The following is a 21,925-nucleotide window of genomic DNA, read 5'->3' on the forward strand; positions in this document are numbered from 1 at the left end:
ATATTGTTAAATACAACAGAATAACTTTGATATGTCATAAAAATTCCGTAATTTTCAGATGGTTTGAGTATGATTTTGGATAGAAAAAACATTTAACTTATATATTAATAAAACAATGAACTTCTGGTTTTGAATGTCTGATTTTTGAAAAATTGCTGTTTTTCATGCTTTCAAAAATCATATCAAATAACATCAATAGGGGAAACTGGTCACATCAAACCATGATATAATGTTTATATATATAAACTTTGTGTTGATGCAAAAATATAATGTTTAAAAGAATACACTTAAAAGAAGTTAGCCAAGGGAAAATTAATGCCTATAAACTGGAGGTCTGCTGCCTGTCAACAAATTGTAAAGAAGCTAGAGTTTCTAATCTCTATATATATGTATATAACTGTATATGTTTCTGATGTAATATATAGGTCCCAGCTGGAGCGGCCTATAGAAGCCATAATTAGTTTACCACTATTTTGAGGCAGATAAGAACTTGAAACTATAAACTATAATTAGCTCCCTATTAAGTTTAAATTTGGTGCATGCATATGTATTCATGTACTCATGCATCTTCAAATCATTAAAAATAGCATCACAGGGTACAGTTTTTATATGGAGCTGATAGACAGTTTTCACAAATGTGTAGTGGAATTGGACTGGGTTTATGATCGATTATAGCTCAACCAGAAGCTACTGTTGGAGTTCTATTGTTGTCAGAAAGTGATACCTTTTCCACTACAAAAGCTAGTAGTAACTCAATTGGTAAAGCACTCTGTTATGTAGACTATTAGAATCCCGGACTTTCCACTACATTTTCTCATCTCCTGTTGCAAATGAATTTATACAAAACTCTTTAATTCTGATTCAACTGAGATTAATTGGCTTGTATTTACATATTTCCTATGTCAATATCTACATTAATTATATATCATTTTCCTTTAACAAGCAGAAAATGACATCTTGAGAATTCTATTTATAATTCACTATTTTTTAAGGGCATGTGTGCTTATTAGGGGTGACTCGCTTACAATTTTAACTATTGCAATACTATTGCTATCGAGGGAAACACTACTGCGATAGTTTAACTATTGCAGAATACAATTGCAATAGCATTGTGATAGTATTGCACTCTGAATTTGATGACAATCTGGTCGATTAATTGGCCGCCATAATTGACGTACATCTCGTCATCTAGTGCAGTATTGGTTTAGAGTTACTTCCTTTTACCTGCTAGCTTCAGTACCAACTCAAACGCAATGAAGATCGTGATTGAGAACATTGTCGGTGTTTGCGTTTGGATTGAATAGCATGGAAAAGTATTATTTTATCGTAACTGTTTGTCTGTTCCTGTATGAAACCTCTGTGAGTACATGATTTTAGTCCAAGTTACAGAAAAATATCTGACTATTGAAACTATCGATAGTTTGGCGTATTATCGGCGATTGTTATCGACTTTTTGAAATTGCCATCAATTGATCGAGTTAATAGGCATACAATTGTAACATATCAATAGTCCGATGTATTGTTACACCCCTAGCTAGTGCTTATTAGGTTCAATGCAATATTACAGATACTTTTGAAGGCTTAATTGACATTAGAATGAAATTAAAATGAAAATTGATTATTTGATATTTATATAATTATTAATAATACAGAACTAAGTTGATCAGTGAATTAATTAATTATTCTAAATTTTCCATTTTTTGTTTCAGATAATGCTTCTTACCTGTCACTGTTTGAACTTCAAGTTACGTACAAGCCAGGCCCTTCATTTTACATGTAGATCTGGTGGGTTCATTGTCTAAAACATGATATGGTTGATGAATATTTTCTGCTACTATTAATTCAGTTGGAGCTATATCACTTAGCTGGATCTGTCACTGTCAAATTTACCTAGAAAGCCCATATACACTGTCCCCCATACTTCCTATGTGCAGAATTGGTATTAAGTATATTTTGTATTACACATTGCTGTATACTTGCCATTTTATGTATAAAATTGATAGACATCTACATAACATCATATACCTTTGAGGATCTGAACATGCATGATTTTGGAATTATCAAGATTTGCGTATTTTATGCTTGATATACTACAGTAAAACACATTTCTAACGAACACGTATACAACAAAACATAGTTAATTTCATTCCCTGTTGTGCTTCCTATAATTATAAGATGTCTGTAATATAAGGAACTATGCTTGTGAGTTGTAACAAAGTTAGATATTAATTTTTAGATTTAATAATCACTTATAAGTAAATATTCTTTTTTTCTGTATAAGAAATTTCAGGTCTCCCCAAGGAATATAGCCAAAATGAGTTCTTTCAGAAAAAGCTGGATGAAATTGAGATAGCTGATGGAAGTGTATCACAGGTAAGTGTGTAGAGTATATGTGTACCTCACTGAGGCCACAGGTACAGCTGATGGAAGTGTATCACAGGTAAGTGTGTAGAGTATGTGTGTACCTCACTGAGGCCACAGGTACAGCTGATGGAAGTGTATCACAGGTAAGTGTGTAGAGTATGTGTGTACCTCACTGAGGCCATGGGTACAGCTGATGGAAGTGTATCACAGGTAAGTGTGTAGAGTATGTGTGTACCTCACTGAGGCCACGGGTACAGCTGATGGAAGTGTATCACAGGTAAGTGTAGTGGTGTTCCGATTAATCGATTTAGTCGACGTCGCCTCGTTTGCTCTGGAAAATCGATTAATCGATTAATGATTTCTGTAGTCGATTTCATAATGACTAAAACGAGACAAAAAAAATACGAGGCACAGATAAAAGATGAGAAATACTTCGAGGCACGCCGCTTTCTGGTGTGCAGCAATTATAGTGTTTACAATGTATCTGTCACATGATGTAACACGGTTTCTGATTGGTTACTGGATACGTTTCCGCTGTCGCTGCAAGCGCTTCAGCTTCCAGTAGCAACAAGCGATGAATGAACATGGCGACAAATACGACAGACGAACTATATGATCATCCGGGGGCAAAACGTTCCCGTGTGTGGAATTTTTTTGGATTCAAAAGAATAAAGGACATGTACAGCTGTCCTCCGAAACTCGACATGGAATTTGTCTTCTGCATAAAGTGTGGAAACAAATACAAATTCAACAGTAAGTTGAATCGTCGGAACATGTTTTGCCCGGAGTTTTTATAATTACTGTATATTTGAAATTTTAAAACGTGTTAATGTATTGCCGAAATTCTGTATTCTTCACAAAATAGTCAATAATTTTGCTGTCTAGTGGTGAACTTCAGTGACATCATAAATATCCTATATTAAGATTAAGGAAGATGAAAGTAGAACCACGTTGTTGTTTTCGGTGGCTAGCATCGCTTTAAGTTTTATATATTAAACATTAAATTTAGATATGTAAAACGAAGTAATATCTGTTAAATCAGTCATAAGGTCATAAGTCTTAAACTCACTGAAAAAATATCAAATTTCTTTTGTGGAAATAGTTAATGTTAATTTCATTAAAATGACAAGTCATTAACTTTCTTTAGAGTTGATCTTGTTATGTCAATTTGTCAACAAATTCATAGTAAAATAATTAACACAAATATCTTGAAATATTTTGAAAACAATTTATTCAATGAATAATTAATTCATTATAGAATAAAAAAACAAAACAAACAAAAACAAAGCACATAGAAATTATCGGATACAAAATGGCATAAAAGAATACATATTGGAAACAGTATACAATTTAAAAAAGAAAAGAAAAAAGCAAACAAGAAATTTGATTTTTGTAACCTGGAAGCCCTACAAAGGACACACAATTAATCGATCATTAGTCGATGATCGATCGTTTTAAAAAGATGATGATCGATTGTGAATTTATGAAGTGATTCCCAACACTAATGGTCACAGTGTGTAGAGTATGTGTGTACCTCACTGAGGTTATGGGTACAGCTGATGGAAGTGTATCACAGGTAAGTGTGTAGAGTATGTGTGTACCTCACTGAGGCCATGGGTACAGCTGATGGAAGTGTATCACAGGTAAGTGTGTAGAGTATGTGTGTACCTCACTGAGGCCATGGCTACCGCTGATGGAAGTGTATCACAGGTAAGTGTGTAGAGTATGTGTGTACCTCACTGAGGCCATGGGTACAGCTAATGGAAGTGTATCACAGGTAAGTGTGTACCTCACTGAGGCCATGGGTACAGCTGATGGAAGTGTATCACAGGTAAGTGTGTAGAGTATGTGTGTACCTCACTGAGGCCATGGGTACAGCTGATGGAAGTGTATCACAGGTAAGTGTGTAGAGTATGTGTGTACCTCACTGAGGTCATGGGTACAGCTGATGGAAGTGTATCACAGGTAAGTGTGTAGAGTATGTGTGTACCTCACTGAGGCCATGGGTACAGCTGATGGAAGTGTACCACAGGTAAGTGTGTAGAGTATGTGGTTATAGTAAGTTTCAGAAAAATACGAAACTAAAAGCAGGATGACTATAGGCTGTTTCAGAAAAAAACCCATCTAAAATTGGTCTAAAATAACGGCGCACCCCTTGGCCATTTACCCGCGGCCAGCGCCCTCATTAGGGAAAATACGGTATAGAGAACTTTCCTTTAGTTCTATCAGTTTGGCGTCTGCAGATTCACCCTTGAAAAGTCATAACATCAGTCTTTGATAGTATTTTCAAGGGTAAATGTGTTCTGTCCTCGGTTCAATCCCTAGCAGAGACACTAACAGTGATTTTAAATACATGTACCATATATATATTTCTCGCACCTCGGACAGGGAAATCTCACATGATACCCGGTGCTAGATTTTTCTATCTCGTCCGATCTGTCTGGTACCTTTACGTGATTTTTGGTGGAATTTTACGCCATTCATGTAACATTCCGCGCATGTGACGTCATACTATCGAATCGGTGATGTCACACGCTTCAGATAATCAATATTATTAGAAATATGTGCATTCAGTCATTTACCATGCACTGTTTGGTGGTTGTTTTTAATTATGAAAACACTATGTACCGATTGATCATCGTTTTTCTTTGATATAACTGAACTATAGTTTTACGCGGAATGACTGAAATCGAAGCGCAGATGAAATGGTTAATCAGCTTTGAACCAGGAGGCCCAAGACGGGATAATTTTACACTCTGAACTCGTATAGATGGGTTTTGTTATATCTTAGAGACGCGAGAGAAAAAAAAATCTATTACCTATAATTGATCGAGATCGGGTTATCTCAGTCTCGGGCTAAGATTTTGTAACATCCCAACCTCGGCTAACGCCTCAGTTGGGATTATGTTACAAAATCTTAGCCCTCGACTAAGATAACCCAATCTCGATCACTTACAGGTAACAGATTTTATTAATATATAAGTCATGTCCTCTGTTACGTTGCATTGGTGCCCATATAGTGATGACTGATAACTAGGTCATGCCCTAAAAGTATCAACTTACTGTTCTCCCCTGTAGTCTCAATTAAGTTCTTTTCTGGAGGGTGAGTTTAAAACCCTGGTGAATACTAGCTACAATTAAAGTTATATTTGCCATAATTGGGCAAAATTGTTGACATTTGCCATAACTGGGTGAAAATTTTGACATGTTATAATTTCTTCTATCGAAAACCATCAGGTTTGATGAATTGAACTGTGAAAATCATTCAAATGGACAGCCAGATTAACATATTGGCGTATAATGACTTATAAACATGAGTACAGCTGAACAAATGCAAAGAGATGCTCCTGCGGTTTGTGATTGATGTCGACACACTGTATAGTGCCAGGTATATGACCTCCAATGTACATTTGCTGCTACATTTTACAGAAAGAGTTAGAGATTCAGGACCTCTATGGACGTCATCCTGCTTCTATTTCGAAGACTTCAATGTACAGCTAAGATCACTATTCCATGTCACTAGCAACATCGAGAGCCAAATTGCCTTTGTTGTCAAAGTTCATCAATCCCTTCCCAGGTTGTTGTATTGTCTAAAATCTGGAACTCCTGAGGAAGATCTCTATGTTCAACTTGGAGGAACAAAAACAATAAGCTCAAAAAAAGAAAAGGGAAGAGATGTGGTAGATGGAGCGATGCAAGGAGGAGTTTTGTCACCAATGGATGAACATTCTGTATCGCTTGTTGCTGGAAGTGAATTTATTCCACAAGAATTTTTTAAACGAGCATGTTTATCTAATGGACCAATCGTTCATATATAGTGACTTGTACAAGCAGTTACCACAGTGAAACAACAAGTGCACGTCTAGATTTGATAAGCTTTTCTCATAGGAACATAAGCACAGAAAATAGCATTACTCTTCAGTATGTTGTACCTGTCCATAAGCCATCTGGGGACATAATGGCAGCGAGATAAGATGAAATCAAAGCTGTGTGCATGCTGTCAAACATAGACCATATCTGTATATTTGTCTGTGCCTCTAAACATGATAGAGAAGGAATGACTCTACGTTGCTTATCATCACATGTTTCAGTTTTGTAGTATGAATAGTATTGGATATCGGGTATGATAAGATTTATTAGTCAATCTGACCCGAAGGGTCAGGATGACCTATAGTCGTCATGTTTCGTCCGTCGCCGTGCGCCGTCCACTGTGCATTAACTTTTCACATTTTGATTTTCTTCTCAAGTTCTACCAGTGCGATTTGGCTGAAACTTGCCTGAAATGATCCTGACATGGTCCCAACAAAGTGTTGTTATTTTTCGGGTCGATCTGAAATCCAAGATGGCCACCACAGTCGCCATCTTGAAAACAGATTTTGAACTTCTTCTCAAGTTCTACTAATGCGGTTTGACAGATTCTTGTGCGAAATGATCCTGACATGGACCTGACAAATGTTGTTATTTTTCGGGTGGATCCCAAATCGAAAATGGCTACCATGACACTATATCTAATTAATTTCCTACATGTAAAGGCCCTTGGGCCTCTTGTTTGAAATAAAATTTGTTGAAAGAAATTGAAAATGTGACACCATGTATAATTAATTTTACTATTGCCGATGAGCTTATGTCATGGCGCGGCATCTGTCATCCGTCTGTTGTTCGTCCGTGAATGTTTCCTTAAAATCGCTACTAGTCATAGCGTTCTGAAGGGAATGTAACCAAATTTGGCCAGAAACATCCTTGGGGGAAGGGGAACAGAGTTTGTTTAAATTTTGGCTCTGACCCCTGTGGGGCAAGAGGGGTACGGCCCAATAGGGGCAATTAAAGGTAAATCCTTTAAATTGCTACTACAGTGGAACCTCCCAAAACCGAACCTTCTCAAAACCGATCACCTCTAGAAACCGAACATGGATGTCATGTACGGAATGAATTCCTCTTTATTAATAGTATATAAAACTTCCCAAAACCGATCCCCCCCAATTCCGAATACCGGACCGATTTTGAGATCGGAATAGTCAAATGTAACTAAAATACACTTCTGAAAACAGGCCTTACCTGAGCGACACCGATAGATTGCATTGAGGTCGGATCAACCGACTGTGAAATACACACGTACCTGTACCTTAGTTGTTGCATGCCATGTCCTTGGGCATGTATACAGATGTGAAGGCTATAGGTACACGGTAATTATACCCGAGATGGTGGGTAATTATTTAATCATGTCTATTGTTTAGATATCTAACGAAAGTCTACCATGTGCACGCGGTTTGTTTACTGAAGGAAAACAAGCAGAGCTAGTAATAAAGAGAAAGTTTTGTATTCAAATCACACTTTTTTTAAATTTACATATGTAGTTGTCGGATAACGTAAATTATCTGTATGAAGAAGCCGAAGCCATGTATTGTTTTAGAAAATGACTATGTCATATAATGACCGGCATCGACTGATCATCGTGTAATTAGACCATATAATTTGATTCTTGACGTAACCGGAAGCGATCGGTCGTATGTAGGTTGCAGACGAGAACATCCCCAAGAACATTCACGCAACTAACTAACTAAACTACGTTTATTAGCAGTAACAAAGTCAAGTTTGCTGTAATCCATTCCTTTTAAACGTATTATTCTCTCTTTTGTGATAACATTCACATTAACAATCAATATCGGTCGGTTTTAACGAACACTAGGCATACCTGCGGTGCACTAGTGTAAAACACGACTTCCGATCGATTAAATCCGGATCGTGATGATCGGTATTCGGTTCACTTCTCCAAACCGAACCCTCTCTAAACCGGCCGAAATTATATGCACCGACCATGATCGGTTTCGGGAGGTTCCACTGTAGTCATAGAGTTCTGCATGGAATGTAACCAAATTTGGCCAGAAAAATCCTTGGGGAAATGGGAAAAGAAAAGGAGAGGTATCGCTATTTAATTAATTAGGACTTAAACAATGAAAATGTGAATTTTCACCCTTTGACCTTTCACCTCTGAAATTTCCATGAGCGCAGAAAAAATTGGATATTCTGAATAGCATACAATATGCAGCTGACCTTAAGGTATCTTCATGCAAAATATTTTGCTTATCACTGAGTTGCCGTAAAGCGGCCTAAAGTGATATCCAAAGCCTTTAAATCCCATGGGAAGGGGCACAGAGTTTGTATAAATTTTGGTTCTGATCCCCAGTAGCATAAAGAGTAGGACCCAACAGTGTATTTAGAGGTAAATCTTTAAATCCCTTCAGAAAAGAAACAATGATCCTGTATTCAGAACATATCTTGGCAATACAAACCAGGTGAGCGACACATGTCCTCTGGGCCTCTTTTTTGTTTCATGCTTCGACTGCAGAGGGGATTTCTATAAAATGCTTGTTTTGTGTGAAAAGGGAATTCCCCTTGAAAGTAGTTCTAGCTAGAAGGGTGATGCAATATCTTGTATCACACGTAATGTGTGATACAAACCAACGAAAATGTTCAGTGAAATTAGTTGTATCACTATTGTAAAATAGCATAAGTATGTGATAAAACTGTTTACCAAAGAGTTTTTGATCTGTGGTAATATTATGCAGCTCTAAAAAGGCCAATGTACAAACTGGCCTCTTTAGTCTGAGCAATAACAATGCTATCTGTGTACATCCTGAACTCATAGGGTATTATTGCGAATCTATTCCCCAAGGAGTTCCGAATGATTCTGTGTTCTGCATCTAGTATCTTCTTCATTTGGCTAGCTTCTTATATTATCAATTAATGTTAATTTATAATTTTTATATCAATTTAAGGTTAGTTTTTACCTAAATATTGGTAGCTTAATTTCCCCATTCACATTGATACTTCAGATTAACAGTTTAAAGTGAATAGTCTGGCAAATGAAGGCTTAAGTCAGTGAAATTTTGTAAATATATCTAGTATAATGTCTTATAAAACAGAAAAATAAACCTACTTGTCGAAATTGCTGTGCATGCGAAGAAGTTAATTTAATTGATAGGAATCCTAACATGTTCTCCCGGCTGGCTATGTCCATGTTGACATTTCCACGCAGCCTCGCTTTCAAAGAGTTGTTTTTAGAAATGTGCTAAATACACTGGGCTTTTCCATAATTTCAATGGTCAAAACTGGACAACATAAGCAGAACTGGACTGTCATATTGATATGTATGAACTTTTGGAAGGCCAATGAATACATTTAGACCGTAGATATAAAATTATAGAACATATATGACAAAAGAATATCATAAATCCCCATGGAAAATTTTACTGGGAATCTCGGTGGGATACCAGCGGTTTTCCCACTGGGATTCCAGTGGGATAATCGGGCGGGATTCTCAATCTATCCCACTGGGATCCCACTGGAATTCAGACTCAGCTCCCAGTGGGATAATTGGGCAGGATTCCCAATCTATCCTACCGGGATCCCAGTCAAATCCCACCGGGATCCCAGTCAAATCCCGCAGGGATCCCAGATGAATCCCACTAGAATCTCAGTAAAATCACACCATTGGTTCCCAGTCAATCCTGGCGGGATACTGCTACAAAATCCCAGTGAGATCCTAGGGAAATTCAATTGTGAATACTATCTTTTTCATAATTTTCAATGAACAAAAAAAAAAATTGATAATTGAATGCATTTCTATTTAAAAAAAAAATTCTCAAAACACAACTTGAGATGTGTTACAACAGTTACAGACAATTAAGAAAAAGATTTTTATCAACTCAAGCCACTCCTTGACCTTCAAATATTATTGAATTTCTGAATTGCACTAAAGCTTTGTTCTCTTCATAATTATGTTAACTTATAATGCTACACACAAACAAAATATTATTTTAATTCAATTAAAACATATAAATTCTAATTATTCAATAAATGACTTTGCGCTTTCATATTGCCTAATTGTAACTTATTTATCAATAAATGACTTTGCGCTTTCATCACTCAGAAAGAACATGCTTCAAAGTTACTGGTCATTTCTATTTTTAAAAAATCAATACTGTGAAAGGTGCAATCTATGAATTATGTAATCCCAGTGGGATTTGCAGTCCCAGTGGGATCCCACTCATCCCCCCGGGATCCTGGTTGGACCCCACTCACATTTTCCATGGGGAATCATATACAATTTACAATTTGATTTTAGCATGCTGAAATTAAAGACTCTTTATTTCACTATTCATGACTTAAAATTTGCATTCCCAAAGGTCTGTCTGTATTGAAAAACATTGGAAATAGACAAGATTCCTTGACCTGCCTGCTTGTATATTTCCTCTTATTACCGGCTTGCAAACAAAATACATGAAACTAAAGGAAGCAACTCTGCAACAGTGTAGATTTATATAGAATGGTATTTTCTTCACCTTACCCAATTTATTTGTTTAAATATCACATGTAATACTATCAGGCTTCATATGTTAGCTTAAGGGAGTGAATTATTTATTAAATGCAGATGGTTGAACTTGTCAAGCTGGTGTATCAGTATTGTTGATATAAAGATACCCTGTTGTAGATAACAAGTGACCATCACACAAATACCTATTAATATATCCGGTACAGGGTACAAACAGTTGTATAATTATTGTTATATGATTGCACTGTCCAAAAGTGGGATCAGATAGCCGAAGCACTGAGGATGTTATTATAAGGTACTTCTTCTTATTTTTTACTAAGAGATGTCATTTGTAGCAAATTGGTATAAAAACAATTTTTGTAAAATTTATTATTTTCACTTCCATCTTTAAACATTATATTAAATGGTTTCCTTAGATCAGAGACTAGGCTATTTCAGGGTATGCTGTTTAAAGAAAATCCTTATCAATGATTGCATGATTGTCACATGCTACAAAGGCATTCTACCAGAGTTACTTCCCTTGCACTATTTGTGATATATAGCAAAGATGAAAAGGACTTGTATTTTTAGCCTGATCATTATCAAAAAATAAACTTGGGTATGTGAATATAATACTTGTTGATTTATTTTTGTTGTTTATGAATTGGAAATATTGATTTTGATGTCAAGTTTTAATTTCTATCTGATTCTATGATATCTTTTAAAGGCCCACTACCTTTCCGAAACGGTTTTTAATTTTCAAAATTGGAATGCAAAACGAGAATGATAATTTTGTAGATTCGCAAAAATTGTTAGCTTACTGTTAATACTAGGCCTGTCATCACCCTCTGCACATTTAGAATAATGTCAATTAAATAATAATTTTCATAAGGCGGGTCGTATTATATTTCCCGCCGTCGTCCTAACTACCGAGCGTTAGTTGACTATCGCTGAACCGGACGGTAAAACAGCGAAACGAATCTTCACTGTAAATATAGTTTACGCAGGAAATCTTGCATTTGTTTGGTATTATAATCTCATCTTAGGCCATCTGTATATGTTTTCTTATGTTATTAATATTTTTAAGAATCTCTATATTTTTTTGTTTCGGAAAGGTAGTGGGCCTTTAAATATACATGTATCCATGCAATGTATAAATATATTTTTGAACAATGCTTTAAAAATAACATACTGATAAGTCCTATATACGTGGATACCAGTATGTCAAGATGACATGACATAAAATATGATATAACACATTTTGAGAGCTCTGTGTGAAACTTTATGTATGTATAACTAATCGTGTATTATCATTAATACACAAGGTGAAGGTAGTTAAGAAGGACACAATTTTTTTTGTATAACAAATCTATTTTTAACCCTATTGTAATATATACAAAATTTATATTTATTATCTCTTTAAATATTTGATAAGTCAATATAATCTTTTATCTATTTACAGATGCAATAAAAATATAACAGCTAATAGTAATATGTTATATCAATTGACTGCATCTATATATGTTTGCAATATACTTGGATATTTTACTGAGTTCTTATTTTCACGATTTCTAAAAGTAGACATTTCGCATTGGTGTTATTTTTAGCTCACCTGGCCCGAAGGGTCGTCCGTCCGTCAACATTTCCTTTAAATCGCTACTAGTCATAGAGTTCTGCATGGATTGTAACCAAATTTGGCCACAAACATCCTTGGGGGAAGGGGAACAGAACTTGTATAAATTTTGGCTCTGAACCCCCGAGGGGCAGGAGGGGCGGGGCCCAATAGGGGAAATAGAGGTAAATCCTATAAATCGCTACTTGTCCTAGAGTTCTGCATGGATTGTAACCAAATTTGGCCACAAACATCCTTGGGGGAAGGGGGAAAGAACTTATATAAATTTTGGCTCTGACCCCCTGGGGGCAGGTCTATAAAACGCTACTTGTCCTAGAGTTCTGCATGGATTGTAACCAAATTTAGCCACAAACATCCTTGGGGGAAGGGGGAAAGAACTTGTATAAATTTTGGCTCTGACCCCCGGGGGGCAGGAGGGGCGGGGCCCAATAGGGGAAATAGAGGTAAATCCTATAAAAACGCTACTTGTCCTAGAGTTCTGCATGGATTGTAACCAAATTTGGCCAGAAACATCCTTTGGGGAAGGGGGAAAGAACTTGTATAAATTTTGGCTCTGACCCCCTGGGGGCAGGAGGGGCGGGGCCCAATAGGGGAAATAGAGGTAAATCCTATAAAACGCTACTTGTCCTAGAGTTCTGCATGGATTGTAACCAAATTTGGCCACAAACATCCTTGGGGGAAGGGGAACAGAACTTGTATAAATTTTGGCTCTGACCCCCCGGGGGCAGGAGGGGCGGGGCCCAATAGGGGAACTAGAGGTAAATCCTATAAATCGCTACTTGTCCTAGAGTTCTGCATGGATTGTAACCAAATTTGGCCACAAACATCCTTGGGGGAAGGGGAACAGAACTTGTATAAATTTTGGCTCTGACCCCCTGGGGGCAGGAGGGGCGGGGCCCAATAGGGGAAATAGAGGTAAATCCTATAAATCGCTACTTGTCCTAGAGTTCTGCATGGATTGTAACCAAATTTGGCCACAAACATCCTTGGGGGAAGGGGAACAGAACTTGTATAAATTTTGGCTCTGACCCCCCGGGGGCAGGAGGGGCGGGGCCCAATAGGGAAATAAGAGGTAAATATTCAAATTCCTTCAGAAAAGAAACAATGAACCTGTATTCAGAACATGACTTGACATTACAAACCAGGTGAGCGATACAGGCGCATTGGTGTTATTTTTGTGAAACATATAACTGCAGGCTTTTCACAATATAATTTATAAACTTTTTACAAAAATTTGCATTGTGGAATAACGTTCGTTCAATTAGCAAAAATTTTCCCCTTGCTTAAATGTCCATGTTTGCAGCTACAACTAGCTCTAGTTTTCTAGTTATTGCCAGTACCTTATTCACATAAAAGGTGTACTTTGTTTGTACAGTTTTGTAAACACAAAACGTTACACAATGTACAGTGTTCACATGAATGTGTGGATCGGGAATGCAGGATGTGTGAGGGGAACGGTTTCTGTGTGATAGCAATCGTGGTTGATGTAATATATAATAAGGAATTATGCATTATGACCTATAGAAAACATACAGATCAATTTTGATATATTTTTTGGTACGTTGTGCAATCAAATGTACATGTGTTGTTTCCTGATCTTTACTATTGATAGTATGTTCATCTCTTTTGGATATATAAAGCGGCAGAACATTATCATTACATGTATTCGTATGTTTACAGGAACAGTTGTACCTGGTCCACAAACGGCAGTTAGGAGACTGGGTGTTACATCGCTGTCTCAGCTGCGGCATTGACACTCATGCCGTTTGTACCAAGGGAAGACCACCCAAGGTATTGGTCAGCGATATGCTCCAGGTATGGAAATATGACAATAAATAGTTCCACAATTCAATTCAATTAGCAATTCATCAGCCATAGCAATATATAGAGTAGTAAACATTGATTTCATTTGAAATTGGACTTATTGGAATACTAAATAATATAATGAATTTAAAGCTCATACTGGTCCTGTCTTTCCTATATTCATTTCCCATTTCATAAATCTAATTTAGCTGGACTGTAGACTAGCACAAATCATCAATATTTTCAACACTATTTGTCATGGATATTTTTATGTGGTTGTAGGAAAATTAAATCTAGGTGAGGTAATGTCATTTACTAAAAGTAAGTCACTGTGAACTAGAGTGTGACCTTTACAGTGTTTGTTTGGTGAAATATTTACATCTATATAGCCATATATAGCTTTTAACACGGTACTTTTTAAACAGAGAGTCATCTTAATAAAAAGATATACAGAAAAAATGTAAGCTTTCTGGCAGTTACCACCCTTTGCCCATCTTAATGTTTTTATCTCCTGAAGTGGTAACCTGATATACGTTTATTTTAAACAGACAGATTCTCTGGTGATAGAGAGGCTACATCAGTCACCTGACTTCTCTCAGGTGTTTGGTATCGTCATGGCAACACCAGAAAGTGACATTCATTCTGGCAGTATGCCAGGTAAGTTCATACCAAATTATCTCCCCTTACTAAATAAACATCTAATCATATCCAAATTATGATTTAGAATATATCATTTGCGAACAGTTTAATGAAAGTGAATAAAAAAAATTGTGGAAATATTTGAACTTACCATTCAACTCTTGATTCCATGTTCGTGTCTAAAACATGTAATTGCAGGACATTAAAAGTGTATTTTGATTTCAGATTCGTCTTCCCGTAATTATGAATCTCTACAATCTCAGCTCAATAATATCCAGCAGCACCTTAGTAGTTACTTACTACAGGAGGAAGCTGCTATGGAAGACCGGATCAGGTACCTTATTTTAAGGACAATAAGCACCTTACCCTAGAAATAAGTGTTGGGATTTAAAGGCCCACTACCTTTCCGAAACGGCTTTTAATTTTTAAAATGGGAATGTAAAACAAGATCGATAACTTTGTAGAGTCCTAAAAATTATTAACTTACCTTTAATACTACATTTATCATCACCTTCTGAACGATTTGATTAAAATAAATAAAATGTTTATTTTCATAACGCGGGTCGTATTATGTTTCCCGCCGTCGTCCTAAATACCGCGCCGTAGTTGACTATCACTGCGCCAGACAGCAAAACACCGAATTGACTCTCCACTGTTTTCATATATTACGCAGGCAATCTTGCATATGTTTGGTGTCGTAAGCTTATTTTAGATCATCGGTATGCATTTTCTGGTGTTATTCCGGAAAGGTTATGGGCCTTTAAGAGGAGGGGTCTTTAATATTATTAGCTCACCTTGAGCTTATACCATGGCGCGACGTCCATTGTCCGCCCATCAGTCAACATTTCCTTTAAATCGCTACTAGTCACAGTTCTGCATGGAATGTAACCAAATTTGGCCAAAAACATCCTTGGCGGAAGGGGAACAGAGTTTTTATAAATTTTTACTCTGACCCCCCGGGGCAGGAGTGGCGGGTCCCAATAGGGGAAATAGAGGTAAATCCTTTAAATCGCTACTAGTCATAGAGTTGTGCATGGAATGTAAACAAATTTGAACCCCCGGGAGCAGGAGGGGCTGGCAATAGGGAAAATAGAGGTAAATCCTTTAAATCACTACTAGTCATAAGGTTGTGCATGGAATATAACCAAATTTGGCCAGAAACATCCTTGGGTGAAGGGGAACAGAGTTTGTGTAAATTTTGGCTCTGATCCCCTGGGGGCAGGAGGGGCGGGGCCCAATAGGGGAAATAGAGGTTAATCCTTTAATTCGCTACTAGTCATAAAGTTCTGCTTGGACTGTAACCAAATTTGTCCAGAAACATAATTTAGGGAAGGGGAACCTAGTTTGTATAAATTTTATAAAGAATGGATCCCAATAGGGAAAATAGAGGTAAATCTTTAAATTCCTTCAGAAAAGAAACAAAGATCCTGTATTCAGAACATTTCTTGGCATTATTGTTGCTGGTTGCAAGCCGGATTTAATAGCTTGTCTTCTGTTGCTATAGGACGTTTGAAGAGGAAGAAAGAGAACGTTTTCAGAGACTACAGGATAAAGTGAGAAATGATAAGAAGAAAATGGTCAGGTATGATATTAAATATGTATTTGTTGACCTTGTAGTTTATATGAGGAAGTTGTTAATTGAGTTGATATATAAGCACAAAAAATTAGCAAAAGAGAATAAGTGATATATCAATCTTTAAGGTAAGGTAAAATTATGTGAATTGTGTTACAGTTATATTGATGTAAAATTAACGTCCTTTGTGTTAGAGTTAATGTCCTTGACAGTTATATTGATGTAACATTAACGTCCTTTGTGTTAGAGTTAATGACCTTGACAGTGATATTGATGTAACATTAACGTCCTTTGTGTTAGAGTTAATGACCTTGACAGTTATATTGATGTAACATTAACGTGTGTTAGAGTTAATGTCCTTGACAGTGATATTGATGTAACATTAACGTGTGTTAGAGTTAATGACCTTGACAGTTATATTGATGTAACATTAACGTCCTTTGTGTTAGAGTTAATGTCCTTGACAGTTATATTGATGTAACATTAACGTCCTTTGTGTTAGAGTTAATGACCTTGACAGTTATATTGATGTAACATTAACGTCCCTGTGTTAGAGTTAATGTCCTTGACAGTGATATTGATGTAACATTAACGTCCTTTGTGTTAGAGTTAATGACCTTGACAGTTATATTGATGTAACATTAACGTCCTTTGTGTTAGAGTTAATGACCTTGACAGTTATATTTATGTAATATTAACATCCTTTGTGTTAGAGTTAATGACCTTGACAGTTATATTGATGTAACATTAACGTCCTTGTGTTAGAGTTAATGACCTTGACAGTTATATTGATGTAATATTAACATCCTTTGTGTTAGAGTTAATGTCCTTGACAGTTATATTGATGTAACATTAACGTCCTTTGTGTTAGAGTTAATGACCTTGACAGTTATATTGATGTAACATTAACGTCCTTTGTGTTAGAGTTAATGTCCTTGACAGTGATATTGATGTAACATTAACGTCCTTTGTGTTAGAGTTAATGACCTTGACAGTTATATTGATGTAACATTAACGTCCTTTGTGTTAGAGTTAATGACCTTGACAGTTATATTGATGTAACATTAACGTCCTTTGTGTTAGAGTTAATGTCCTTGACAGTTATATATGTAACATTAACGTCCTTTGTGTTAGAGTTAATGACCTTGACAGTTATATTGATGTAACATTAACGGTCCTTTGTGTTAGAGTTAATGACCTTGACAGTTATATTGATGTAACATTAACGTCCTTTGTGTTAGAGTTAATGACCTTGACAGTTATATTGATGTAACATTAACATCCTTTGTGTTAGAGTTAATGACCTTGACAGTTATATTGATGTAACATTAACGTCCTTTGTGTTAGAGTTAATGACCTTGACAGTTATATTGATGTAACATTAACGTCCTTTGTGTTAGAGTTAATGTCCTTGACAGTTATATTGATGTAACATTAACGTCCTGTGTGTTAGAGTTAATGTCCTTGACAGTTATATTGATGTAACATTAACGTCCTTTGTGTTAGAGTTAATGACCTTGACAGTTATATTGATGTAACATTAACGTCCTTTGTGTTAGAGTTAATGACCTTGACAGTTATATTGATGTAACATTAACGTCCTTTGTGTTAGAGTTAATGACCTTGACAGTTATATTGATGTAACATTAACGTCCTTTGTGTTAGAGTTAATGACCTTGACAGTTATATTGATGTAACATTAACGTCCTTTGTGTTAGAGTTAATGACCTTGACAGTTATATTGATGTAACATTAACGTCCTTTGTGTTAGAGTTAATGACCTTGACAGTTATATTGATGTAACATTAACGTCCTTTGTGTTAGAGTTAATGACCTTGACAGTTATATTGATGTAACATTAACGTCCTTTGTGTTAGAGTTAATGACCTTGACAGTTATATTGATGTAACATTAACGTCCTTTGTGTTAGAGTTAATGACCTTGACAGTTATATTGATGTAACATTAACGTCCTTTGTGTTAGAGTTAATGACCTTGACAGTTATATTGATGTAACATTAACGTCCTTTGTGTTAGAGTTAATGTCCTTGACAGTTATATTGATGTAACATTAACGTCCTTTGTGTTAGAGTTAATGACCTTGACAGTTATATTGATGTAACATTAACGTCCTTTGTGTTAGAGTTAATGACCTTGACAGTTATATTGATGTAACATTAACGTCCTTTGTGTTAGAGTTAATGACCTTGACAGTTATATTGATGTAACATTAACGTCCTTTGTGTGTTAGAGTTAATGACCTTGACAGTTATATTGATGTAACATTAACGTCCTTTGTGTTAGAGTTAATGACCTTGACAGTTATATTGATGTAACATTAACGTCCTTTGTGTTAGAGTTAATGACCTTGACAGTTATATTGATGTAACATTAACGTCCTTTGTGTTAGAGTTAATGTCCTTGACAGTTATATTGATGTAACATTAACGTCCTTTGTGTTAGAGTTAATGACCTTGACAGTTATATCGATGTAACATTAACGTCCTTTGTGTTAGAGTTAATGTCCTTGACAGTTATATCGATGTAACATTAACGTCCTTTGTGTTAGAGTTAATGACCTTGACAGTTATATTGATGTAACATTAACGTCCTTTGTGTTAGAGTTAATGACCTTGACAGTTATATTGATGTAACATTATGTCCTTTGTGTTAGAGTTAATGACCTTGACAGTTATATTGATGTAACATTAACGTCCTTTGTGTTAGAGTTAATGACCTTGACAGTTATATTGATGTAACATTAACGTCCTTTGTGTTAGAGTTAATGACCTTGACAGTTATATTGATGTAACATTAACGTCCTTTGTGTTAGAGTTAATGACCTTGACAGTTATATTGATGTAACATTAACGTCCTTTGTGTTAGAGTTAATGACCTTGACAGTTATATTGATGTAACATTAACGTCCTTTGTGTTAGAGTTAATGACCTTGACAGTTATATTGATGTAACATTAACGTCCTTTGTGTTAGAGTTAATGACCTTGACAGTTATATCGATGTAACATTAACGTCCTTTGTGTTAGAGTTAATGACCTTGACAGTTATATTGATGTAACATTAACGTCCTTTGTGTTAGAGTTAATGACCTTGACAGTTATATTGATGTAACATTAACGTCCTTTGTGTTAGAGTTAATGACCTTGACAGTTTATATCGATGTAACATTAACGTCCTTTGTGTTAGAGTTAATGACCTTGACAGTTATATTGATGTAACATTAACGTCCCTTTGTGTTAGAGTTAATGACCTTGACAGTTATATTGATGTAACATTAACGTCCTTTGTGTTAGAGTTAATGACCTTGACAGTTATATCGATGTAACATTAACGTCCTTTGTGTTAGAGTTAATGACCTTGACAGTTATATTATGTAACATTAACGTCCTTTGTGTTAGAGTTAATGACCTTGACAGTTATATTGATGTAACATTAACGTCCTTTGTGTTAGAGTTAATGACCTTGACAGTTATATTGATGTAACATTAACGTCCTTTGTGTTAGAGTTAATGACCTTGACAGTTATATTGATGTAACATTAACGTCCTTTGTGTTAGAGTTAATGACCTTGACAGTTATATATGATGTAACATTAACGTCCTTTGTGTTAGAGTTAATGACCTTGACAGTTATATGATGTAACATTAACGTCCTTTGTGTTAGAGTTAATGACCTTGACAGTTATATTGATGTAACATTAACGTCCTTTGTGTTAGAGTTAATGACCTTGACAGTTATATTGATGTAACATTAACGTCCTTTGTGTTAGAGTTAATGACCTTGACAGTTATATTGATGTAACATTAACGTCCTTTGTGTTAGAGTTAATGACCTTGACAGTTATATTGATGTAACATTAACGTCCTTTGTGTTAGAGTTAATGACCTTGACAGTTATATTGATGTAACATTAACGTCCTTTGTGTTAGAGTTAATGACCTTGACAGTTATATTGATGTAACATTAACGTCCTTTGTGTTAGAGTTAATGACCTTGACAGTTATATTGATGTAACATTAACGTCCTTTGTGTTAGAGTTAATGACCTTGACAGTTATATCGATGTAACATTAACGTCCTTTGTGTTAGAGTTAATGACCTTGACAGTTATATTGATGTAACATTAACGTCCTTTGTGTTAGAGTTAATGACCTTGACAGTTATATTGATGTAACATTAACGTCCTTTGTGTTAGAGTTAATGACCTTGACAGTTATATTGATGTAACATTAACGTCCTTTGTGTTAGAGTTAATGACCTTGACAGTTATATTGATGTAACATTAACGTCCTTTGTGTTAGAGTTAATGACCTTGACAGTTATATTGATGTAACATTAACGTCCTTTGTGTTAGAGTTAATGACCTTGACAGTTATATTGATGTAACATTAACGTCCTTTGTGTTAGAGTTAATGACCTTGACAGTTATATTGATGTAACATTAACGTCCTTTGTGTTAGAGTTAATGACCTTGACAGTTATATGATGTAACATTAACGTCCTTTGTGTTAGAGTTAATGACCTTGACAGTTATTGATAAGATGTAACATTAACGTCCTTTGTGTTAGAGTTAATGACCTTGACAGTTATATCGATGTAACATTAACGTCCTTTGTGTTAGAGTTAATGACCTTGACAGTTATATCGATGTAACATTAACGTCCTTTGTGTTAGAGTTAATGACCTTGACAGTTATATTGATGTAACATTAACGTCCTTTGTGTTAGAGTTAATGTCCTTGACAGTTATATTGATGTAACATTAACGTCCTTTGTGTTAGAGTTAATGACCTTGACAGTTATATTGATGTAACATTAACGTCCTTTGTGTTAGAGTTAATGACCTTGACAGTTATATTGATGTAACATTAACGTCCTTTGTGTTAGAGTTAATGTCCTTGACAGTTATATTGATGTAACATTAACGTCCTTTGTGTTAGAGTTAATGACCTTGACAGTTATATTGATGTAACATTAACGTCCTTTGTGTTAGAGTTAATGACCTTGACAGTTATATTGATGTAACATTAACGTCCTTTGTGTTAGAGTTAATGACCTTGACAGTTATATTGATGTAACATTAACGTCCTTTGTGTTAGAGTTAATGACCTTGACAGTTATATTGATGTAACATTAACGTCCTTTGTGTTAGAGTTAATGACCTTGACAGTTATATTGATGTAACATTAACGTCCTTTGTGTTAGAGTTAATGTCCTTGACAGTTATATTGATGTAACATTAACGTCCTTTGTGTTAGAGTTAATGTCCTTGACATTTATATTGATGTAACATTAACGTCCTTTGTGTTAGAGTTAATGACCTTGACAGTTATATTGATGTAACATTAACGTCCTTTGTGTTAGAGTTAATGTCCTTGACAGTTATATTGATGTAACATTAACGTCCTTTGTGTTAGAGTTAATGACCTTGACAGTTATATTGATGTAACATTAACGTCCTTTGTGTTAGAGTTAATGACCTTGACAGTTATATTGATGTAACATTAACGTCCTTTGTGTTAGAGTTAATGACCTTGACAGTTATATTGATGTAACATTAACGTCCTTTTGTGTTAGAGTTAATGAC

General features: G+C 35.5%; 1 protein-coding gene across 3 annotated transcripts in view; it reads left to right on the plus strand.

Moving 5' to 3' along the window:
* Positions 1-21,925, plus strand: part of LOC138329171 (uncharacterized) — a 35,324-nt gene that overhangs the window by 1,179 nt on the left and 12,220 nt on the right. Inside the window, exons 2-7 of one of the 3 annotated variants that reach the window (XM_069275962.1) lie at positions 1,710-1,785; positions 2,291-2,373; positions 13,989-14,123; positions 14,660-14,768; positions 14,976-15,084; positions 16,255-16,332. In XM_069275962.1, the coding sequence (XP_069132063.1) occupies positions 1,713-1,785; positions 2,291-2,373; positions 13,989-14,123; positions 14,660-14,768; positions 14,976-15,084; positions 16,255-16,332 (587 nt within the window). In that variant the 5' untranslated portion in view covers positions 1,710-1,712. Of the gene's footprint in view, positions 1-1,709; positions 1,786-2,281; positions 2,374-4,284; positions 4,330-13,988; positions 14,124-14,659; positions 14,769-14,975; positions 15,085-16,254; positions 16,333-21,925 lie in introns of those variants that run through there. The other 2 variants (XM_069275961.1, XM_069275963.1) reach the window with 2 other exon arrangements.

The sequence above is a fragment of the Argopecten irradians genome, chromosome 8, assembly GCF_041381155.1.
Source record: "Argopecten irradians isolate NY chromosome 8, Ai_NY, whole genome shotgun sequence".
Classification (NCBI taxonomy): Eukaryota; Metazoa; Mollusca; class Bivalvia; order Pectinida; family Pectinidae; genus Argopecten; species Argopecten irradians.